General features: G+C 43.3%; 1 protein-coding gene across 1 annotated transcript in view; it reads right to left on the bottom strand.

The window, feature by feature from the left end:
- Positions 1-694: 694 nt before the first annotated feature.
- The window catches only part of LOC140065730 (nicotinamide N-methyltransferase-like), a 45,371-nt gene continuing 19,914 nt past the window's right edge, over positions 695-26,151 (bottom strand). Inside the window, exons 2-3 of the mRNA XM_072113303.1 lie at positions 13,610-13,817; positions 695-1,582 (exon numbers count right to left, since the gene is read on the bottom strand). Of these exons, the coding sequence (XP_071969404.1) occupies positions 1,165-1,582; positions 13,610-13,817 (626 nt within the window). The 3' untranslated portion in view covers positions 695-1,164. The remainder of the gene's footprint in view (positions 1,583-13,609; positions 13,818-26,151) is intronic.

The following is a 26,151-nucleotide window of genomic DNA, read 5'->3' as shown; positions in this document are numbered from 1 at the left end:
CATAAGAAGTGTCTGCGCCACATTTGTGTTGCACGCAACTCTTTTGTGTCGCGGCTGCACTATTCTTCATGCGAAAAACACTTTGTCATTGAAAGGGGCGTTCCAGTGCTCATTCAGACCGTCACATTTATCATGCAAAGTCAGACAGAATTGTGTTGCATGCCTCATATTATAGGTGCACCAAAAAAAGTGGTGCACTCTGTCAGAGCAGTGCAGGGAGCAGCAGATTCATGAAGAATGTGCACCAGAAATCCTGCACTATAGACAGGTAACTGCACATAGTACACCCTGCACTGTTCTTAGTAAATGTGCCCAGTGTATCAGTGGTCAATATAAACTTCTACACTATGGGGACATAAATTATTGACCGTTTATGTTCTTTTTATTTTTCTTGTATATACGGAGGAGCAGTGGTGTTTCTTTGCGGCAGGGATGCAGATATTCAGGGTTATAGTTGCGGTTGGCATTGAGATCTTCATATGTAGCTCTTATTAACAACTGTCACTTAAACAGTTAAAAATGTTGCTTCTATAGCACACGTTTCCATAACTTTTTCATGGGCTCATACACAGCTATGGTTTCCATGGGCCGATTATGAGCAGACTGCCTGTGCCGTCTATTGTTTTGTCATCTGCACTCATCACTTTTATGTGCCCCAAGACCTGCGCATGTTCATGTGAAGGTCGCCGAAAGGTGTAAAAGGATGATCTTTGCATTATTTTGTCACATATTAACAGAACTTGTCCAAACAGTTGCACAGAACATATAACACACATTAATGAGTACATTTTTTTATTTTACACTGTCCCTCCCCTATTTCTACCTATGTTATGGTGGTCTCACTCAAGTTCCTATGAACTATTGGAGGTTCAGTAATCATACTGCTAATATAAAGCACACATATTACACCCATCTAAAAGTTACATTAGTTGTCTCATTAGTTATTCTTAGGGATATATAGTTATTTATTTTGGTTAGGATTTCTTATAATTGGTGGAGGTGTTAGCAAGGGCGGGGGGCAGCATTTTAATTTTCGCCTCAGGCAGCACAATTGCATGAATCGGCCCTGCTGCCCAGTTTATTTTTTTATATACCCGAGTATAAGCCAAGTGGGTAATTTTCAGCACAAAACTTATACTCGAGTATATACGGTACTTAGACCTACTACTTGTGAGCTGCTATAAATATGAGGGCCTTATAATCCATGAAATCACTCACATTTGTTCTCTTTTTAACAAAACAGCGATCAATAACAAAACCTTCTCCAACTAGAGCTTTCCTAGCAAACTCCTCATCATATGTGAACCAGTGGAATTTGTGTTTCCCGACTATAAAATAAGTTGCATCTGTAAGCCCAATAAATATGATATGTCCTCCAGGTTTTAGTAACTTTGAGAACTTCCTGACATATCTGATGTAGTCATCTTGGTCTTTGCTGATAGCATCCAGGAGACAAATACTGATGATACAATCTGCTGGAGGTAAATCTATTGGTTCTGTCATATTTTCTTTCTCAAGGTCACATTTCACAACATGTTGCAGCGCTGATCTCACTTTTCCTTCTTTGTCTTCGAACTCATCACTGAAAGGAATGGGAAAAAGTCATCACCTACCAGTCAACAACAGTAGGAGAGCATGAAAGCTCAGTAGTTCCCTGTGGAAATTTAGTAATGATGAATAGTAGTATTTGAAATGAGACAAGGCTGGTTGATTAAAGGACATCTACCACCAGGGTGGAGGATTGTAAACCAAGCAAACTTTCATACTGGTGTGTGCCCCCACTGGCTGGATCCACTCCTCTTTAGCTTCTTATGACCTTGTTTTTAACAAAAAAATATTCAAATGAGCCTTAGGGGCTCCGGGCTCCCTTAACACCTATGGATCATGGAGCCCCGCTGGCTCAAAGCATAATATTTAAAGCCCATTTTTTTGTAAAAATCAGGACATAAGAAGCTAAGAGAAGAGCAGATCCTGCCATCAGGGGCACACACCAGTATGAAAGTGTGCTTGGTTTCCAATCCTTAACCCTGGTGGTAGTTGTCCTTTAAATTTAAGCTTACATTATAGCCATTCAACACAATCTATTATAATATACAGTAGGATGTTATGAATGAGAATGTTGATAGACACTTATCATTGCTTTTTTAACTTTTTGTGTCATTAATAATTCACAAAAAGGTTTCATCTCGCAAAAAGTCAAAAGGTCAAAAATTTGCACATGACATTTCAATCAGCTTAAACATAGAACATGGATTTATGACAGACCCTGCGCCAGCACACGGCTTACCCGGGCAAGTGCCGAGGCCTAAGGGCACTGGAGAAGTCCACTCAGGCTCTGAAAGAAAATTTTGGCCCCCGGATCAATTGTGTCACTGTCAGTTTAAGGTATAGAAAGTGGCAAGAAAGGACAGGGAGAAAGCGCTAATAGTGTGAAGTACAAGAGGGTGAATAGCAATACAGTTCCAGCCTATTCAATACCCTGGAGGTACCTTCCGGTGTATACAGTTTTTGGCTTTACATATTGCACTTACCCGCAGGCATAGTAACGGCAAGCAGAGGGCAATCAGGGGGAAGGCCGAGCAGGTACCTGCGGCGCGTTCTCTGCGGTGGATTCGGGTCCGGCCGGGATTCATTAAGGCAGTTCCTCGGACGTCCACCAGGTGGCGCTGCTGCGCTGAAGAGCATCGGAACGCGCTCAAGTACACCGGCCTATTCCTAGTGAAGGTAAGTGCAAGCTCCGCGACACATTTTTTGTTTTAAATGCAGCGTTTTTTCCGAATCCGTCGGGTTTTTGTTCGGCCACGCCCCCGATTACCGTCGCGTGCATGCCAGCGCCGATGCGCCACAATCCGATCGCGTGCACCAAAATCCCGGGGCAATTCAGGGGAAATCGGCGCAAATCGGAAATATTCGGGTAACACGTCGGGAAAACGCGAACCGGACATGAATGCTGGCTCCAGAGTTGGGGCGTACAGCTGGCACATGCCGAAGAAAAAAGGCAGTTGCGGGCACTGCTTCGAGGGAGAGAGGAAAGGTGAGATTTTTACTAAGGGTCCGAATCGCGCAAATCCGTCGGGTATCCTGACGATATCGGATTTCGGTGCCGGGTTGCATGGGACGGAAATTGGGAGGCGTGGCCGTCGGAAAACCTGACGGATTCGGAAAAAACACAGTATTTTTTTTTTTAAAAAGTGTCGCTTGACACGCACTTACCTGCACCAAGAAATAGAAGGTGAACTCCGGTGAACTCCAGCGGACCTCGGCGCAGCAGCGACACCTAGTGGATATCGGCACACGGACCTTAGTGAATACCGGCCTGACCCGAATCAGCGCCGGAGAACCCGCCACTGGATTGCGACTGGACCGGGTAAGTAAATGTGCCCCATCAGATTGTCATCAAAAGGCATCGTGTGTGCACTGTTAGCATGCACGGACCGGCCACTGCCAGAGCACAGGAAGAAAGGAGGACCTGCGGGGGCATCTGAAAGGTGAGTATTCGGCTTACTTTTTATGTACAGGGTGCAGGCTGGCTGTTTATATACTGTGGGTGGGCTGGATGGCTATATACTGGGGACGGGCTGGAAGGCTATATACTGGGGGCAGGGGTTGGCTATACACTGGGGGCAGGGTCTGGCTTTCTGTATACTGGGGGCTGGCTGGCTATATATACTGGGGTCAGCAGGCTGGCTATATACTGGAAGCATGGGTTGGCTAGATTCTATGAGGCTGAATGGCTATATACTGAGGACCATCTGGCAATATACTCAGGATGGCTTTAAACTGGAGGCAGGGGGTTGGATATATATTAAGGGCAAGGGGCTGGCCATATACTGGGGGGGGTGAGCTGGCTGGCTATATACTAGGGGCTGGCTATATACTGGGGCAGGGGCTGGCTGGCTATGTACTGTGGACTGGCTGGCAATATACTGGGAGGCAGGGTGTTGGAAATCTGTATACTAGGGTCATGGGCAGGATACATACTGGTGGCATGGGCTAGATATATACTGGTGGCACGGGCTGGCTATATACTGGGTCAGGGGCTGGCTGTAAACTGGGGGGCAGGGTCTGGCTGTAAACTGGGGGGCAGGGGCTGGCTGTAAACTGGGGGGGGGGCAGGGGCTGGCTTGCTGTAAACTGGGGGCTGGCTGGCTATATATACTGAGGTCAGCGGACTGGCTATATACTGGGTTCAGGGGGCTGGCTATATACTGGAAGCATGGGTTGGCTAGATACTATGGGGCTGAATGGCTATATACTTGGATGCTTGAAAAAGGTGGATACACCGAAACATCGCACCTGAAATAAAGATCACCCTGATTTAATCTACTAACTGCAGTGCTGCTGCCTTACTTGAATATACCATTGGATCCTTGCCACGGATATCCAGATTTTTGCACCCAGGCCATTTGGTTGTGCTGCCTTGGACTTCTTTTTTTCCTATATACTTGGGATGGCTATGTACTGGAGGCAGGGGGTTGGCTATATATTAGGGGCAGGGGGTTGGCCATATACTGGTGGGGCGGCATGAGCTGGCTGGCTATATACTATGGGCTGGCTATATATACTGGGGCAGGGGATGGCTGGCTATATACTGTGGACTGGCTAGCAATATACTGGAAGGCAGGGTGTTGGAAATCTGTATACTGGGGGCATGGGCAGGATACATACTGGGGCATGGGGTGGATATATACTGGTGGCACGGGCTGGCTGTATGCTGGGGGTCAGGGGCTGGCTGCATGCGGGGGGTCAGGGGCTGGCTTCATGCTGGGGGTCAGGGGCTGGCTGCATGCTGGGGGACTGAATAGAATTTTCCTCATGGAATGGGCTGGCTATATACTGGGGGGAAAGGGCTATATACTGGGGGAAATGGCCTGGATATATACTAGGGGGTAGGGGACTGGCTATATAGGGGGAAGGGGACAGGCTATATACTGGAGCAAGGGATGGCTACATACTTGGGCAGAAGGCTGGCGATCTATACACTGTTGGCATGGGCTGGCTATATACTGAGGGGTAGGAACTGGCTATATACTGGAGGGCGGGGGCTGTGTATATATGGGGACAGGGGCTTGCTATATACTGGGACAAAGGATAGCTATATAGTAGAGGGCAAGAAGCTGAGTATATACTGGGAGGCAGGGGGTTGACTAACTATATATTGGGGGCAGTGGGCTGGCTTGCTATATACTGGGTGGAGGCTGTGACCAATGCATTTCCCACCCTAGGCTTATACTCCAGTAAACAGGTTTTCCCAGTTTTTTGTTGTAAAATTAGGTGCCTCGGCTTATATTCAGGTAGGGTTAAGGGTATACGGTGATATACCTTTGATGCGTTTAAAATGAGGGTATGAGCCTTTATAGATCCAGACAGAAGGGGAGAGGTGAAGGGGTTAATTGATTGAGAATATGGATAGAGGGACAAAGCCAAATTAAAGAGAGGGACACCTGGAAGAGAGATATCTTTGGGGGGGGGGGGGATGGCAGGGGTCTTCAGTGTTGTGATACTCCTGCTCCTCCAACTGCAGCACAGGTCTCTGACATAATTCCAAAAGGAAAATAGAGAAAACGGTTTGGCTACTGCTCCAATTATTATGAAGCATAGGTAACTTGACGAACATATATGAGTAAATTTGCAGACCATGAGAGTGGGCTATTAATTCCAGCAGCAGGCAGTGGTGCTCTATTCATAATGTACAGGAGAATTTGAAACTTGCCAGCAAAAATGGAGAGCAGAAAAAATGAATGGCACTCACCATCTAGAGTCCTCTTAGTGTTGCATTTATTTCTGAATACTTACAAAAACTTTATACAGGCATGGCCCAAGCCATAATAGGGAGGGAGGAGAAAACAAAGGTGCAGGGCTTCACATCAAGACAAAATGACAGCTGTGTAGCGCTTCATCCGGTACACTTGTGTGTAGGGGAATAAATAGCTCAAGCTCTTAAAGCTCCCTATTAGCCAGCCTACTCGGTCCCATTGTTTACTTTTCGTGTTGTTTATTGGTGCAGTTGCCTGTCCAACAGCTTATGTTATGCTGATTTTAAAAATGCCTTTGTCATATTCTGTATACTGCCACTACTTTATAAAACTTTATTTCACATTATCTGGATCCCTGCCAGCAGCGTGCAACGAGTCCCAGGGAGAGGTAGGTGGCTGCAGCAGCCTGTGTGCCTGTATTAGTCTCCTTACGCATTCTCCCTCTACTCCACACTCATTCAGGTCCCTCCATCCCTCCTCTCTTTCTGTTATGTGCATAGTGGCCATAGTAGCTGCTACAGGGCTTGTGTACAGAGTGGCCTAGCAAGCTGCTAGTGGCAGTTAAGGGTGAAGGGCCTGCAACTGCAGCAGATAATAAATACAGAAACCTGGCTGGCTGCCGATATCCTGTGTGTAGAGGAATACAAAGCTCAAGCTCTTATAGCTCCCTATTAGCCAGCCTACTCGGTCTCATTGGTCACTTTTCTTGTTGTTTATTGGTGCGGTTGCCTGTCCGTCACTCATTCAGGACATGCTTTCATAATATGCTGCAGCTGAGGGCAAACAAAAAACACCTTACCTGAGACCCTCATCTACCTAGCTGGGGGGCGTGCCTATACGGAGGGAGCGTCGGCTATCCACCTCACACGATATGTCCATCGGGGCATGCGTAAATAGTCGCCACTCCATAGCAATATGTTTGGGCGGAGCTCCGAAAAAGTTCACCTCCTTGGAGGCATCGCCCACAACCCGGGATCTGAGGGCTCTGCTAGGTGAGTATTCACAAGCTGCATAGCAAACAATTATTTTTTCTTAAGCGTAGCATAGCAATATTGACTAGTATTATTAGGTTAAAGCTTTTTTTATGTAAAAAGCATCTAGAGAGGTTCTTAAAAGAGAAACGAGGGACTGTTTAGGAGATAAGAGAGCACAGAGCTAAAGAATCATATGTAGCAATATCCAAAAACTACATAGGCACATACAAATTGTTTTTTTAGGGACATAGCAACAATATCATTTAGAGTGCTCATATTAATTGGACTGCAGACAAAAGGGGTCCATTGTCCATTATGTATATATGTTGTGTATTCTGATCATAACTAAACAGTATTTAGGTATTGGTTTGTACCAGTGCTATCATTATCGTGATTATAGGCTATTTAAGCCGTTTCTTTTTCTTGGATCGATATATTGGGGCAGATTTACTTACCCGGTCCATTCGTGATCCAGTGGCGCATTCTCTGCAGTGGATTCGTGTCTTCCGGCGATTCACTAAGGCAGTTCTTCCGCCGTCCACCAGATGTCACTGCTGCGCTGAAGAGCATCGGAACGCACTGGAGTACACCGAGCCGGGCTGAGTGAAGGTAAGCGCGTGCCGAGCGACAATTTTTTTTTAAAATGCAGCGTTTTTTCTGAATCCGTCGGGTTTTCGTTCGGCCACGCCCCAATTTCCGTCGCGTGCATGCCGGCGCCGATGCGCCACAATCCGATCGTGTGCGCCAAAAACCCGGGGCATTACAGGGAAAATCGGTGCAAATCGGAAATATAACCGGGCCCTTAGTAAATGACCCCCATTGTGTTTGTTCTGGTCACCAAATGTGATCTTGTCTTTATTTTCACTTGATATATTGGGGGTCATTTACTAAGGGCCCGATTCGCGTTTTCCCGACGTGTTACCCAAATATTTCCAATTTGCGTAAATTTTTCCTGGATTGCCCCAGGTTTTTGGCGCACGCGATCAGATTGTGGCGCATCGGCGTCGGCATGCACGTGACGGAAATCGGGGGACGTGGCCGAACGAAAACCCGACGGATTCGGAGAAACCGCCGCATTTAAAAAAAAAAAAATTGTCGCTGGACTTGCACTTACCTTCACCAAGTATAGCATCATGTACTCCAGCGGGCCTCGGCGGACTTCAGCGCAGCAGCGACACCTGGTGGACGTCGGAGGAACTGCCTTAGTGAATCGCCGGAAGACCCGAATCCACCGCAGAGAATGCGCAGCTGGATCGCGAATGGACCGGGTAAGTAAATCTGCCCCATTATCTGTATGGGGAGAGTTTGGAGGGATTTTCATTTTTTGGTTGTATTGCAACCAAACCCTGTCTGTGCACGGGTATGTGGATATGTGGTTTTAAGTGTTTTTAACAGTGTTTTGACTAATAAAATTGATTGTTCACTACAAAGTTTAGTTTTATATGTGAACCGCTCTACACACCACTTTTGTCTTTTGGTTTAAATACAATTTTGCATGGTGTGGGTTCCATTGTATATGGATCAAATGATTGGCCTTGCCATTTTTTGATCAATTATTCTGATCATAAAAACACTTCCATGTCTATTCTATCGTTTAGTCCTGCTGGTCCTAAGGCACCTGTTTTCAAAATCCACTTCCCTTCTTTTTGTAATAGTACCCTCTGTCTATCCCCCCTGCTTTTAGTGGGGGTACATGTTCTATCCTTGCTATGGATAAACAACTGGAATCTGAATAATGACCGTTTTTACGTGCTCTACGAGCCTAGGTGCTCTCCCTTCTGCTTTTATTGACCTTATATGCCCGCTGAAACGAATATTCACATTTCGTATCGTTTTCCCTATGTAAAATCTGTTACAAGTACAGAAAATAGCAAACACAACATAATTTGTTCTGCACGTTATAACATGCTTTAGCGGGATATCCTGACCTTCACATTGGGGGTCATTTACTAAGGGCCCGATTTGCGTTTTCCCGGCGTGTTACCCGAATATTTCCGTTTTTTGCTGATTTGCCCTGAATTGCCCCGGGATTTTGGCGCATGCGATCGGATTGTGGCGCATCGGCGCCGGCATGCACGTGACGGAAATCGGGGGGCGTGGCCGAACGAAAACCCGACGGATTCGGAAAAACAGCCGCATTTAAAAAAAAAAAGTGTTGCGGGACTCGCGCTTACCTTCACTAGGAATAGGCCGGTGAACTTCAGAGCATTCCGGCGGGCCTCGGGGAACTTCAGCGCAGCAGCGCCACCTGGTGGACGGCAGAGGAACTACCTTAGTGAATCGCCGGAAACCCCGAATCCACCGCTGAGAACGCGCCGCTGGATCGCGAATGGGCCGGGTAAGTAAATCTGCCCCATTGTATTTGTTTCGTTTTTATGAATTGTGTGCAATAATTACAGTTTCCACATGGAAAATTTCCCTTTGGTATATTTTTTTTTAACCAGTGATCCTTGTTCAGATTGAATCCACTTGCAACTAGTTCCGTTTTTAGGGTCCTACACCTACCAAAGGTGACAAGGTCCCTTGTCTAAAATCTCTTTTAGATCCCAATCTCCTTCCTTCTAGGATTCTTCTAGGTTGCCAATTCTTCTTTGTGGCTAATTTTGTACATAATGAACAATGTACCCCTTTTGTCTGCAGTCCAATTAACCCTTTCACAACCTGTGACTTAATAGCACGTCACAGGTCGGCTTCGGCTGTATGTAGAGGGCTCATGGGCTGCGGTATCGCAGTAAAGACTTACCGGTTACTCCCGCGATTGGTAGATTGGTGCCGCCATCTTGTTGGAGATCTTCGCTCCCCGTGGCGTCACCGGGGAGCGGCGATCGGTTGCCATGACAGCCTCGGGTCTTCGGAAGACCCCAGGCTGTCTTGATTTAACCCATTCATTACTATGTGCTAATTGCACATTGTAATGAATGAGGATGAAAATGTAGTATGGCAGTATATGGTAGGATCAAACTAGGGTTAAAGTACCAGAAGTGCCAGCATATGGCAAAATCTGAAAAAAAAATTTTGTACAGGAGGTTTTCATTTTTGTAAATGTATGAAAACATTATGAAGCCTATAAAAATTTGGTATCCCCGTAATCGCAACAACCCAAAGAATAAAGTAGACATGTCATTTGGGGCGCACAATGAAAGCTGTAAAATCCAAGCACACAAGAAAACGGTGCAAATGCATTTTTCACCAATTTCACTGCATTTGGGATTTTTTTCCAGCTTCCCAGTACACGGCATGGAATAATAAATACCACCACTATGAAGTGCAGTTTGCTACACAGAAAACAAGCCATCACACAGCTCTTAACGTGTAAAAAAAAAAAAAAGTTATAGATTGCGGGGACTGAAAAATAGAAATGAAAAAACAAAAAAGGGCCAGGTTCTTAAAGGGTTAATATGAGCACTCTAAATGATATTGTTGCTATGTACCTAAATAATTTTACGATTCTTATCTTTAAGCATTTTACGTAAGTAGGAACCAATTTGTATGTATGTTTATGTAGTTTTTGGATATTGCTACATATGATTCTTTACCTCTGTGTTCTTTTTTCTCCTAAACAGCCCTTCGGGTCTCTTTTAACCCCTTAAGGACGCAGCCTGTTTGCAGGTTAAGGCTCGCAACTTTTTTTTTAAATTTGACCTGTGGTAATAACTTTTGAACACTGTTACTTATCAAAGCGATTCTGAGATTGTTTTTTCCCCTCATGTTGTACTTCATTTTAATGGTAAATTTTGGCTGATAAGTTTTGCGTTTATTTACAAAAAAAAGAAAAAAATGATGAATTTTTAGAAAAATTTGCCATTTTCGAAATTCAAAATCACCGCGTTTTCAGGCAGATAGATTTACCACCTAAATAACTTGCAGAATAACATTTCCCATTTGTCTACTTTACATTTTCATAATTTTTGAAATGTTTGGATAATTTATTTTGACGTTATGCGGCTTACAAATCGAATAGCGATTTTCCGTATTTTCGGAATTGACTATTTTGGGGATAAATACTGTTTGAAATCAAATTTTACATATTTAGCAACAAAACCCCCTATATAACCAACCCATTTTCAAATCTGCACCCCTCAAACGATCAGAAACAGCATTTACAAAGATTGTTAACCCCTTGAGATCTTCATAGTAATTGAATCAAAATGGCGGTGAAATTTAGAATGGTCAAATTTTGTTGGTTATACGTTCATTTAGCCCTAAAATTTACACATTTCCAAAAGATAAAAAGAGAAAACTCACCATAAAATTTGTTCTACAATTTCTCCTGAGTGCAGCGACTCCCCACATGTGGACATTACTTGTGTTATGGGCGCACAGCGAGGCGCAGAAGGGAAGGAGCACCCTGCAGCTGCCAGGATTTTAGTTTTCTGGTTGCCCCCTTTTGAAGGCTATAAAATTTTCGCTTTTCCGTTATTTGGGCCATGTGACAGCATTTGTTTTGCGGGACGAGATGCTTTTTCCAGTGTTACCATTTTGGGGTTGGTATCATCTATTGTTGAAAATTTAGGAACTTTTTTTGAGGTCATGAGTAGAAAAGCATCAATTCTGTACTGGATTTTTTACTTTTTTTTTTTCGTGTTCACCGTATAGCCTAATAATCCTGTCATCTTTATTCTATGGGTCGATACGATTACGGGGATACCAGACATGAATATTTTTTCTTATGTTTTACTAAATTTGCCAAATAAAACCCTAATGTGGGGAAAAATCTATCATTTTTGCATCGCCGTCTTCCAAGTAGCATAACATTGTTACGTTTTTGGCTACAGAGCTGGTTGATGGCTTGTTTTTTGCGGGACATGTTGTTCCTTGCAACAATATCATTCTGGAGTACATATGTTTTGTTGATCACTTTTTATTGCATTTTTAGTGGGATATAATAGGTAAAAATCATAATTTTTGGCGGGTTTTTGACGTTTTTTTTTTTTACGGCGTTCATCATATGGGTTCAATAGTTATTTAGTTTTATTCTATGGATTGTTACGGACGCGGTGATACTATATATGTGGGGTTTGTGTTATGATTTAGACTTTTTTGAGCGTTATATGTCTCTTTATATGTTTTGGGGCTTATGGGCATTTTTAGTGATTTATAAAGTAATTTTTTATTGAAAAACATTATTTTGTACATTTTTTTACATGATCCACCATGGGATATGAACAAGCAATCATCTGATTGCTTGTTCTTGATAATACTCTGCAATACTAATGTATTGCAGGGTATTAGCAGTGCCAGCCTATGCAAATGCATAGGCTGACACTTTGCCTTTAAGATGACGTCACAGACGCCATCTTAAAGGCAATGCCTTCAGGCTTCTCTGGGGTCCCGATCGGACCCCAGAGGAGCCAAAACAGCGATGGCCCCCCCCCCCCGAAAACGGTGCGTGGGGGGGGCGATCGTGGGGTAAAGACCCCCAGAAGGCAGGTTAAATGCCGTGGTCGCGTTGACCGCGGCATTTAACGGGTTAAACACCCGCGATCGGAGCCCACTCCGACCGCGGGTGTTAGCCGGGGATGTCAGCGGTAAATTACCGCTGAAATCCCGCGGCTAACGATGCTGGTTCGGCTGCTATGCAGCGCTGAACCGGCATCGGCTCTGCGCAGTAGCTGTACTGCGCTGCGCGCTAATCGCGGGACTCAGCGCAGTACAGCTACGGCGCAGAGCGCTAAGGGGTTAAAAGCCTCTCTAGATGCTTTTTACTCACCTAGCAGAGCCCTCAGATCCCAGGCTGTGGGCGATGCCTCCGAGGAGGTGAGATTTTTCGGAGCTCTGCCCACACATATTGTCACAGAGTGGCGACTATTTACACATGCCCCGATGGACATATCGTGTGAGGCGGATAGCCGACGCTCCCTCCGTATAGGCACGCCCCCCAGCCAGGTAGATGAGCGTAAGGTGAGGTGTTTTTTGTTTGCCCTCGGCTGCAGCATATTATGTAAGCGTGTCCTGAATGAGTGACGGACATGCAACTGCACCAATAAACAACAAGAAAAGTGACCAATGAGACCGAGTAGGCTGGCTAATTGGGAGCTATAAGAACTTCAGCTTTTTATTCCCCTACACACAAGTGTACCGGATGAAGCGCTACACAGCCGACGTTTTGTCTTGATGTAAAGCCCTGCACCTTTGTTTTCTTCTCCCTCCCTGTTACGGCTTGTGCCATGCCTGTATAAAGTTTTTGTAAGTATTCAGAAATAAATGCAACACTAAGAAGACTCCAGATGGTGAGTGCCATTCCTTTTTCTGACATAATTACATTGAAGAGAGGGAGTCTCTCAATGCAGCCGAGCCTTCCCGGAATATAGTCTGAGGAGGCTAAGGTCTAGTAGTCTGCAGGTAGTCTACAGTTTCAGGACTGCTCCAGAAAAAGAAGGATATCGGCAGACCCCAGTGCTGTGCCCTGTGCAGCCAGCCAGTTTTCTATATTTATTATCTGCTGCATGGCAGGCCCTTCACCCTTAACTGTCACTAGCAGCTTGCTAGGCCACTCTCTACACAAGCCCCGTAGCAGCTACTATGGCCACTATGCACATAACAGAAAGAGAGGAGGGGTGGAGGGACCTGAATGAGTGTGGAGTAGAGGGAAAATGCGTAAGGAGACTAAGACAGGCACACAGGCTGCTGCAGCCACCTACCTCTCCCTGGGACTCGTTGCACGCTGCTGGCAGGGATCCAGATAATGTGAAATAAAGTTTTATAAAGTAGTGGCAGTATACAGAATATGACAAAGGCATTTTTAATATCAGCATAACATAAGCTGTTGGAATTATCACCAGCTAAAAATTACATCCCTCATGACAGGTTGCACAGCAATGGCAACAGCAATGACAAAAGTAAAGGGGTCTCTTCTACTATACTCCTCAATTACCTTACCTTTTTCCTACTATGTCTGAATGAAGTTGTGCAGCATGTCCCCAGTGAAATGCTCCTGTACGAGTGTCCACCCATCTCTTCAGCTCCATGATGCATCTGTCTTGGATCTTCAACACTATCATGTGTTTGAAAAACTCACAGGCTGAGTATAAGTGATGAATAAAGGAACCAAGGCTGAGGTCTATCAATACATCTCCTTCAATATGACCTGTACAAGAAAAAGATCACACTGAAACATATAAGCACTGTACCTTTACTGCACTGTCACCATGTTTGCTGCTGGCAAACAAGTGAGTAAATAGAAGAAAATAGCAGGATTTAAAGCTTATTTAATAAATTGTATACATCGTAAAGCACATAATAAAGATGTAAATTAGATAATTTTAAAAGAACACTGATCAAATTAGAGACCACTGTGGGGCACATTTACTAAGGCTTTGTGCCGCTTTGCGACGCACACTTTTTTTGAATTGTGCTCTATCTTCACTGGTAAAATGGCTTGCACAGGTATTTAAGTAGCGGGTGTGTAGCAATTGTGCCGCACGCGACCCTCTTTTTAGGCGCAGCTGCGCTGGCTTCCATGCGGCAAATTAGGGAGCGACTGATTCGGACCTAGTACTTAGATACACCAATAAAAAGATGGTGAACTCTGACAGACCTGAGCAGGGAAGTGACACATTCATGATATTGGGCGCACAATCGTAGTAAATTGCGGCCTAGTGCATGGTAACACAATTCCCATACCTCATTAACTTCATATATAAATAGAATAAATAAATGACACAAGACAATATTTTTATTGGAGAAAAATGGCCGCAATGTTTTATTATTGGGTAACCAAGAATAAATATTAATAAATAATTTCCAACATTAAAATAATAATAATATTAATGAATATTAAATAATTAAAAACTGTTACTTTAAAACATTAAAACATTCAATCATATAATAAATATATATTAAACTGAGTCTCCCCAGCATGAGCTGGGAGACCAAACTCCCACTAACAAACAATCGCGACAAGATTAAGTGAATCAATTAAGGGCGGGCTGGGCGGACCGCTGCTCTCTGAAAGTCTTGAAGAACTGGCCCAGAAACCCAGGTAACAGCTCCTTATATTCATAAGTAAGGGCGGCCAGCTGCCAATCAGCTGACCGCCTACTATATTTCACCTGGAGACAGGAATGCCATTGACCCAGCTGATTACCAATCACAGCTGATCTTGCCTAACCACCAATCAGGTGGCATTATTTTCATGAGGAGTTGCAATAAACATCGCACAAAAAAAGGGCGCCAAAATTCAACTCTGACAGAAACACATTAACCCTTTCATGAACATATCAAATAAAAAACAATATCTCCAGGGATTGTGTTACCATGTATCCCCTTCAAAATAATTTCAGGGGCCCCTATGCATGGTAACACAAATCCCATATTTCATTAACTTCATATATAAATAGCATAAATAAATGACACAAGACAATATTTTTATTGGAGAAAAATGGCCGCAATGTTTTATTATTGGGTAACCAAAAATAAATATTAATAAATAATTTCCAACATTAAAATAATAATAATAATAATAATATTAATGAATATTAAATAATTAAAAACTGTTACTTTAAAACATTAAAACATTCAATCATATAATAAATATATATTAAACTGAGTCTCCCCAGCATGAGCTGGGAGACCAAACCCCCACAAGGCCTAGCCTAAGCAGGCAAGGCCCCCCCCCCCCAAAGCACCGAAGCCAATACTCAATTGCGTTCTGCAGGCCGAGATTGAAAATATCTAAACCTACATCTGAAAGATGAACCCAATCTGGTCTATAAAGACCATGAACAAAACCTTCCAAATCCTCGTGCCTGTATGAAACCCCCCCTACACAAGGGATATATTTATGCAACACTCTATAAATCCTTTTTCTAATTTTTTCCATAAAATCATATTCCCCCCCAGGCGTGGGATTATTTCTGAAAACACTAAAATTGTATCAGGAAGAAGGCATCTTAAAATGGCAATATCTTTTTTCATCTCCCATATTAAGTCCAATGTCTTGACCCTACCCAAGTCATTTCCACCTAGATGTAGGATCAAAACATGTGGACTGGGACATATTTGCAATAATTTTTTAACTTCTGATATGAATCTTTTCCACCTTAAACCTCTAATACCAAACCATAACACATTAAATAATTCAGAATCAAAAGACAAGTTCTCCGAGTAGCGCCTTCTTCCAGCTCTTTTCTGTGCCCAAAAAATATAGGAGTGTCCCACTATCCAAATAACTATCCTGGGACCTAAAAAAACAAAATATTATTTGGGAAACAGTAGATTAGGTCTTATATAAGATTTAAAACAACTGGACTCCCATCTACCAATTCTCCTTATCATAGCGTCATGAAGGCCTAAACATGCTGCCTCAGTTGCTGCACCAATTCGAAAAGAATGAGATGAAAATTTTAAATCACCTAAACCCATACCCACCATACATTTTCTTAATATCACATTAAATTGATACACTGTGACATGAGACAAATCCCTATGTAATAATAAAGGACCCTCTACAGCTGGTCTAACAGCAAGCCAATTCTCCATATTATAACCTGGACATAACTTATGATCATCTAACCTAAACAAAGTAATCCATCTACCCTTACCTTGTTGATCTGTCTTAGATTTTCTTAAAAGAAGAGACACAACAGAAAGCTTCAAACTCACATCTTCAAACCTAAATCCTGAACAAACTGATTTGCTACTGCAAACTAGCTCACTAAAGCTGCAAAGAAAGCCAACACAAATTCCAATCTAAACAAAGTTACTTCAAAATCATCCCAGCAAACCCTAGGCAAAAACTGCAAAAAAAGGTCCACAGAGATGGGCCTCCTCTTATCTTTTACTATTGATATGCAGCGATGACCTTTTAACATCTGTTTGACTGTAAAATGCTCATTAGGAGGACTTTTATCTACTAACTTAAAGAAAAACGATATACCAGCTAACATTTTCACAATAGGAGAGTATGCTAACTTTCTCTGCAACAGCTCACAAGCAAATAATAAACTCAAGCACATATCCTCTTGAAAATAATCGACCGTTAAAGAATTACAAAATGCCACCCATTCTTCCCATGCGGCTGAATAGCCAGCCCATGTATTAGGAGCTAAAGAACATTTATTTTTGTCGCTAATTAATCCCAGATCAAGCTCCATAGATGCATAGGACAAGGAATACCTTCCAACTCCGCTTCTGGCACCAATTGATGAAACTTCGTGAACTGAAATCGAGATAATGGGGGTAATTTACTAAGGGCCCGATTCACGTTTTCCCGACGTGTTACCCGAATATTTCCGATTTGCGACAATTTTCCCTGTATTGCCCCGGGATTTTGGCGCACGAGATCGGATTGTGGCGCATCGGTGCTGGCATGCACGCGACGGAAATCGGGGGGCGTGGTCGGATGAAAACCCAACGGATTCGGAAAAACCGCCGCATCTAAAAAAAAAAATTGGTCGCATGCGCCATACTTACATGCACCAGGAAGAGATCAGTGGACTCCGATGCAACTCAGCGGACCTCGGCGCAGCAGCGACACCTGGTGGACATCGGGCGCAGGACCTTCATGAAGCCGCCGCTGGAACGCGAATGGACCGGGTAAGTAAATGTGCCCCAATGAGTCAGCTATCACATTTGATACACCCGGCACATATTTTGCTTTCAACCAAATATTAAACTTAAAGGGGTATTCTCGTCTGGGCACTCACATTCAGTTTCACTAATCTTCCATATATAAACATTTCTTCAATTAGATGTTATTAAAAAAAATGTTCCTGTGTGAAAATAATTTCACATAAATAAAGTCATGTTGTCCCTTAGAAACCAGCTTCCTCGGATACGACCACGTCACACTCTAGCAGTGGTGGCCAGACTTGGGCTATATTGTCCTGTCGGACCACCAGCATTCAGCAATCATTACCACAGGACGGCTGTGGGACCTGCAGTAACTCCCGGACATTTTATATACAAAACCTTTTTGTTTATTTGTGCAATCTCTTGGGCAGAGGTGGCCGTATCCGAGGAAGCCATCTCGTTTCTAAGGGACAAAATGACTATGACTATTTATGAGAAATTATCTTCACACAGGAACATTTTTTTTAATAACATCCAATTGAAGAAATGTTTATATATGGCAGATTAATGAAACTGAATGTGAGTGCCCAGACGAGAATACCCCTTTAAGACAACACAAAACAAGGTGCCTAAGCAGCTTAACAGTCATGTCACATTTAGAAGATAAAGTGTTAACAGCATAAACCACACCTTGGTTATCTGAGTGTAACAATATCCTTTTGTTCTTGAAATTCCTGCCCCATATTACCATTGATACAATAACTGGAAATAAGTCAAGTAATACAATATTCCTTACAACCTTATTATGAACCCACGAATCGGGCCATTCTTCTGCTGACCACTGACCATTCCAAAAAGCCCCATAGCCAATGCTCCGTGACGCATCTGTAAACAAAGACAATGCAGAAGCATCCTCAAACTCATATTGCCAGCAGCTATGTCCATTGAATTTAGACAAAAAATCAAGCCACATGCTCAAATCTTCTTTCAAAGTACGAGACAATCTGATATGGGCATGTGGAGACTTTATGCCTCGTGTAGAAAAATAAAGTCTACTATTAAACACCCTGCCCATTGGAATAATTGGGCAAAATTTAATAAACCCAGCAGTGACTGCATCCTACAAAGACACTTTCTTCTTTGCTAAAAACAGAATCAACATTGATTTTATTTTATCCAATTTACAAATTGGCAATCTAAATTCCATTTCAACTGTATCAATGACAATACCTAAAAATTCTAAAGCATGGCAAGGAAAAACTGTCTTTTCATATGCAATAGGGACACCGAACAACTTCATTAACTCATGAAATTTTAACAGTAACTTATAACAAATAGATGATTCAGAAGGTCCAATGAACACAAAATCATCCAAGTAGTGTAAAGTACTACCCAGAGAGACTTCCCGCTCGACAGACCACTGAAGGAAGGAAGAAAAAGTTTCAAAATAGCTGCAGGACATGGAGAAAACCATTGGCAAACACTTATCAAAATAATATTCATTATTAAACTGAAATCCCAAAGAATTAAAACCATTAGGATGTACTGGAAGTAACCTAAATGCAGATTTTATATCTGCCTTGGCAAGTAATGCCATCCTACCATGCTTTCTTAGTAAGGAAACTGCATCATCAAATGAAGCGTATTCTTTTTCTACTTGGTCATTTAAAGATCCCTTCTCAGGGTATGACAAATGGTGTATCAATCTGAACTCACCAACTTCTTTTTTAGGTACCATTCCCAAAAGGTATAATCTAAAATTAGCAAAAGGAAGGGAAACAAAAGGTACTGCAACTCTATCTAAAACTAATTCTTTCTCAATTTTACATTTCGCTACTTCAAAATTCACATTAATAGATTCCAAATTATCCACCCAACAACATCCATGTCCATTAAATTCTGGAACAGGAAAACCATATGTAAACCCGTCAATAATAAACTTAGCTCTCTCCTGATCTGGATACATTTTTAACCAGGGGAGCATTTTTTCCAGCTTCACTGGAGTCAATGCTTTTTGAAATTTGTTCTTTAATAGAAGGCTGTTGCTGAGAGGACTGGTTATTCCTTTTATAACACTGGAACATAGGGTGAGCACTTGTGTTTATATCTGCAATTCATGAGCCATTTGCACGAAGACTCATTAAAGGCAAAGCAAACCCCTGTTTTGATAGAAAACTGTGTGGAGCTTGCCTGCCTTGAAGGAGCAATCCGCTGCGGCAACATTAAGTAAACCCAAACACCTATATCCTTTACCTCCCATTGAACTGAGGGATAGACTGCTAACTTTTGCCTAAAAGATTCATCATAATTATACCAAGCCATACCGCCAAAATTGTGATATGCATCATGTAAAATACTAGCATGTTGGAAAAGACCCATTGCTTTACTTGGGAACTTCTCAGTGAGAATTGCTGAATATATTAAAAAAGCTTGCATCCAATTAAAAATGTTTCTAGGCAAAGTGCGTCTCCTTTCATCATCACTTTCCTTTTTATTATCTTGCTTTAAATTCTCCTTTGAGGATGGTAAGAGAGACATTAAATCAATAAATTCATTTCTCCTTAATAGAAGCTGCTAGGTGAAAACCTAATGGAGACTTCACATGACTTCTTTCTCGACTACACCAAAACCATTTTCAACATTAGGCATAACTACCGCTCTATTCATAGAAGAAGCATTTTGCGACCACACACCAGCTATGGATGCTGTAGCTGGCTGATTTCTCAGAGGAATCTGACAGGTGACTGGGTGCCCTCTGCTGGCCAGACCTTGCGCTGTTTCTGCTGCCATCCAGATCTCCTACCTCAGTACACAGCCTGGAGGTGCCCAGCTGAGGCTCCCTGCGTTGCTGACGCTGTGACGCCGCCTCCCTGCAGCCTGCTGATGTGGCTCTATGCTGGGTCATCTCCTCCGATGCTGAGGCCCGCCTACCACCAGCTGGCTCTGCCCCCTCGCGACGCTCAGTAGGCAGCCGGCTAGAGGTCCCCTTCTGGGTCCGCTCCCGCTCTTTTGCTGAGGCGGACCTCGGCTGGCTGCTATCAGGGGGCGAACTGTAAGCACTCCTGCTCTTCCGCAATCTCTTCGCCAGAAGTTCCGGCTCAGCGCTGCTTCCGCCTGCTGCCGCGCTCGTCCGCCTCTGTGATGGCCCCGCTTCATCCTCTTCTGGCGCCGACTCCAGGAGCATTACATCTTCAACGGCTTCACCCGCTGGCGCTATGGAAGCTCTTTGCAATGCGCCAGCAGGATCTTCCGTTTCTGATGCTGAGCTCCGCAAGCAGGTCTGAAGCCATTCTTCTCCTCCTTCTTCCAGGGCTTTCTTCTTCATCAGCTCCCGCAGAAAGTTGTCCATCCTGTCATCGCTGCTCTCTGAATGTCTTGAAGAACTGGCCCAGAAACTCAGGTAACAGCTCCTTATATTCATAAGTAAGGGCGACCAGCTGCCAATCAGCTGACCGCCTACTATATTTCACCTGGAGACAGGAATGCCATTGACCCAGCTGATTACCAATCACAGCTGATCTTGCCTAACCACCAATCAGGTGGCATTATTTTCATGAGGAGTTGCAATAAACATCACACAAAAAAAGAGCGGCAAAATTCAACTCTGACAGAAACACATTAACCCTTTCATGAACATATCAAGTAAAAAACAATATCTCCAGGGATTGTGTTACCATGTATCCCATTCAAAATAATTTCAGGGGCCCCCTACGGTGCCAGTAGTAATGGAGGTGTTGGAGCACTTTGGGGGATTCTCTGGCATAAGGATTAATTGGCTAAAATCCGCATTGTTACCTCTGTCCAGAAATCACCCGGCACAGTTACAAGAGGGGGTAATCCCTGTTGTGGAAGAATTTAGATACTTGGGTATCCGAGTCACTAGGACAATTTCTGATTATGTCGAGTTGAACCTATTGCCGGTATTAAGAGAGGCGCGCACTAGGATCCAGGTGTGGAATAAGCTACCCATCTCGGCGTTAGGGCGGGCAAATTTAATTAAGATGACATTAATGCCACAATTTTTATATATTTTACATAATGCTCCAGTGTGGATACCGAAGTTTTGGTTTAGGAAGATACATGGCCTGTTTAGGGACTTATTATGGAAGCAAGGGGTGCCTAGGATAAAATTAGAAAAACTACAACTGCCCAAATGTAAAGGGGGACTAGCGGTTCCAGACGCATGGGTGTACTATATAGCTGCTCAATGTCAGCATTTCGGAGGATGGGAGAGACCGGGGGAAGAGTCTTGGTGCCCAGTGGTAGTAAGGCATTTTGGGGATACGTTGGAACCAGTGGCTGCCCTAGAAGCGGGGAAGCTGGGAAATAGGGGCAATCGATATCCAACACTAACGTTAATGCAGAAAATATGGAAGGTGTACAAGCAGATAACGGGGATGGGATTCTGGACTAAGTACACCCCATTATGGAATAATCCTCATTTGGGGGAGGTGTATATGCTGGAAATTAGTCAAAGTTGGAAACAGAGGGGGGTACGGTATTTACAACAGGTATATGATGAATCTAATCTTAAATCATTTGACCAATTGGTAGAGGAATTCCAAATGCCCAGGACCATGTTCTATCAGTACCTACAGCTGCGCCACAGTTTGCAGACGCAATTTGAATCTGAGCAGGTCAGTTTCTCATCATTGGGAGTTATGAATGGAGTAGTGCAAGCACAGAATATGAGGAGCCTTATCTCGTTGCTGTATGGCACAATTCTAGACAAACTGTTGGGTGACCAAATGACCACAACGCGTAGGAAGTGGGACCTAGAGGTAGGAGAACTACCGGATGATGAATGGGAGGAAATTCTGGAGTTCACGAGCAAATTGTCCCTGAACGTAGCACAAAGGCGTTCCCAATTATTTTTATTACATAGGGCATACAGGACTCCGGTGGTATTGCATAAGATGCGATTGAGGGAAGATACGTGTTGCCCAAGATGTCGGGCTGAGGGGGCTGATATACTGCATATGTTCTGGACTTGCCCAAGGTTAACAGGGCTATGGAGTAAGGTTCAGCAATTAATACAGGAGGTGTTCGGAGTTCAGATTCAGCAGGATCCCAAAATCTGTGTGTTAGGATATGTAGGTGGAATAGATATCACTAGGGCGGAACAATTGGCAGTGGCAAAACTGTTGTACCAGGCACGAAAGACCATTGCGCGGCATTGGTTAGATACAGACCCGCCAAGAATGTCAGAAATTAAAAGGGTACTCAATAATACCATTAAGATGGAGTTGGGGGTATACCTAAAGAGAAATGCACTCAAGAAATTTGAGAAGCAGTGGAAGAAATGGCTTGAGTGTCCAGGTATAGGGGCTGAGGATTTGGTACGTAGGTGGCGGAGGGTCCGTCCCGAAGGTTGGTCGGAATTATGAGGGAGAATGGAGATTGATGACTCTATAGACACTGGAACGAGAGGCAATCTTTTGGAATAGTGAAACAGCCAGACCCAAGGGGGAGGGGAGAGGGAGTTGGGGAGGGGGGGGGGGGGAATGTTATGTATTGTACAATGTTTGAAACTAACTATACATTACACGAAGCGTTTATGATCTTTGTATGCTAAAAATGTGAAGTTTATATGCTTAAATAAAAGTTACCTGATTTAAAAAAAACAAAATAATTTCAGGGGCCCCTATGCATTATAGTCAGACAATGCAGTTTCTGTGAACTCCGGTGAAGGGGTAAGTAAATGTGCCCCTGTTATTGGTGTTAATCTGGCAACTGGTGTTAATATCCTTAATAATCTGAACCTACCTTTCCGGTTTTTACTGAATTTGTAAAAATAGTGTGCCACTCCAAAGTGACGGAAACCCACCGGCAGCAGATTGGTGATCCTTTCAGCCATAGAAGATTATAGAGACTGATATTTTCTCTCTAGTGAAAAAACTAGTGAGGGAGATGGCAGGCACACTGTGAGCTGTGAAGTTGTGTGATGTTGTTGGAATCTAGTTTTCGTTATGCTTTAAAAAAGGTTGATCCTTTTATTAAAATATTCCACCGTATTTTGACACCTATAAATCTTTTGTAATTCAGTATGAAGGGCTGCGTGAAGTGTCCCTTTTTGCAAGACCATGTGCCCATTATGTGATCCAAAACACACAGGGCAATTTATCAAGAATGTACCCCGTCAGACCCCTTGTAGCCGGTCGCGAATGCACTGGCTGACCCATTTATCTCTATAGAGTTGATGGAGATTGCTGAGTGCCATACTTGTTAATCTCCATCAGTTCCATAGATATGCTTAGGGGAGCAATATTGTGCTATGCTTACAAACCCCTTAAAGGGGTAGCAACACTGATGCAGAATCTTATCTTGGTTAATCCCTGAGCTGAGTGGTTTTGCTGAAAAAAAACGATTATACCATTCAGATACCATTGGGAAACCTGGGTCAGACTGGCTGCCAGGTTCGGCTCGAGGTTTAAGGAGGCCCCTGGGCGACAGAGTCTCAGCGAGCCCCTGTGCTCCTTACCTCCCGAAATTTGCGGCAGAGAAATTTCTTCCTACATAGAATAACATCCCCATTAGTGCCTCCAACCTCCCCCTCACATTGTGATACCAGCTCTGTGTCTAGGCTCGCTGTAGCATGTGAATTACACGTGCTGTACTGTACAGGCAGCAGAGCCATGTCCTGCTTTCTGAGGCTGCTTTTAATCCACAAATATTATCATAACTGAGGTTAGGGTCTCCTGCAATATAAAGCTTACACCTGCAGTTAAGATTGTCAGCTTCTGTCATGCCAGCAGTCTGAGTTGTTTTTTCTACTATAAAATACGAAAGCTGCCCTGCATACAGCACATACCTATTACACACACATAGTATATAAGGCTGGAAAAAGACGCAAGTCCATCAAGTCCAACCTTTAAGAATTAAATAAATGTTTTATCCCCATAACCCGTGATATTTTTGCTCTCCAGAAAGGCATCCAGGCCTCTCTTGAACATGTACATAGAGTCCGCCATAACAACCTCCTGCGGCAGAGAGTTCCATAGTCTCACTGCTCTTACAGTAAAGAACCTTTGTCTATGTTGATGGTAAAATCGCCTCTCCTCTAGGCGTAGAGGCCTAGGTATAAAAAGATCTTTGGAGAGATCCTTGTACTGTCCGTTCAGGTATTTGTACATTGTAATGAGGTCTCCCCTCAGTCGTCTTTTTTCTAAACTGAATAATCCCAAATTTTGTAATCTGTCATTGTATTCTAATCCCCCCATTCCCCTAATAATCCTGGTTGCTCTCCTCTGCACCCGTTCCAGCTCTACTATATCCTTTTTATACACTGGTGCCCAAAACTGTACACAATATTCCATGTGTGGTCTGACCAGCGATTTGTATAAGGGCAAAACTATGTCTTTATCATGAGAATCTATTCCTCTCTTGATACATCCCATAATTTTATTTGCTTTGGCAGCAGCTGCCTGGCTCTGGTCACTAAAATTTAGTTTACCATCCACCAATACCCCCAAGTCCTTTTCAGCTCCAGTTTTACCAAGTAATTGACCGTTTAGAACATAATTATACTTTTTGTTTCCATGGCCCAAGTGCATAACTTTACATTTATCTACATTAAATCTCATCAACCATTTCTCTGCCCACTCCTCAAGCTTCCACAAATCCCTCTGTAATGCTAAACTATCAACCTCAGTATTTATTACTTTACACAGCTTAGTATCATCTGCAAATATTGAAACTTGACTGTGTAAACCCACTACAAGGTCATTAATAAAACTATTAAAAAGAAGTGGCCCCAATACTGACCCCTGTGGCACTCCACTAGTAACCTCAACCCAATCTGAGAATGTGCCATTAATGACGACCCTCTGTTTTCTATCACTAAGCCAATTACTTACCCAAATACACAGATTTTCTCCTATTCCCAGCAGTCTCATTTTATATACCAACCTTTTATGTGGCACGGTGTCAAATGCCTTTGAAAAGTCCATATATACAACATCCACAGTGTCCCCCAGATCCAGTCTTGAACTTACCTCCTCGTAGAAACCAATCAGATTAGTATGACAGGACTGATCTCTCATAAACCCATGCTGACGCTGGGTTATAAGGTTGTGCACAGTGAGATACTCCAGGATAGCATCTCTAACAAACCACTCAAATATTTTCCCCACCACAGCAGTTAGACTCACGGGTCTGTAGTTTCCAGGATCGCTATTTGATCCTTTTTTGTATATTGGTACCACATTTGCTATGCGCCAGTCCTGTGGAACATAACCAGTCCTCAGTGAATCTTCGAATATTAAAAATAACGGTCTGTCTATCACGGTACATAGTTCATGCAGAACCCGGGGGTGTATGCCATCTGGCCCCGGTGATTTATCTATCTTAGTGCTTGCGAGGCGGCGCCGTACCTCTTCCTGGGTTAAACTGTTGACATTCCAAAAAGAATTTACATTATTCCTCATTGTGTCTTCCACCAGGGGATTTTCCTGGGTAAAGACAGTTGAGAAGGCGACATTCAGTAGACTGGCCCTTTCCTCATCTCCTTCTACCATGACCCCCATGTTATTTCTAAGGGGACCCACACTCTCTGTTTTTAGTTTCTTATCATTTATATACTTGAAAAATAATTTGGGATTATTTTTGCTCTCTCTGGCAATTTTTCTCTCAGTCTCTATTTTTGCAACCTTTATCTGCTTTTTACAGGATTTATTTTTCTCTCTATAATCCTGTAATGCCTCATCGCTACCTTCACGTTTTAGCACCTTAAACGCCTTCTCTTTCTCGCTTATTGCTTTCCTTACAAGACTAGTTAGCCACATTGGCTGTTTCTTGTTCCTCTTATGCTTTTTCCCATAAGGTATGTGTTTCTCGCAGGACTTTTTCAGAATATATGAGAAAAATTCCCATTTTGGGGGGGGGGGGGGGCTTTTGTCCTTGAGGACATT

The sequence above is a fragment of the Engystomops pustulosus genome, chromosome 6 (genome assembly GCF_040894005.1).
Source record: "Engystomops pustulosus chromosome 6, aEngPut4.maternal, whole genome shotgun sequence".
NCBI lineage: Eukaryota > Metazoa > Chordata > Amphibia > Anura > Leptodactylidae > Engystomops > Engystomops pustulosus.
Note: the sequence above shows the minus strand (reverse complement) of the source record. Positions and strands in the feature narration are given on the sequence as shown.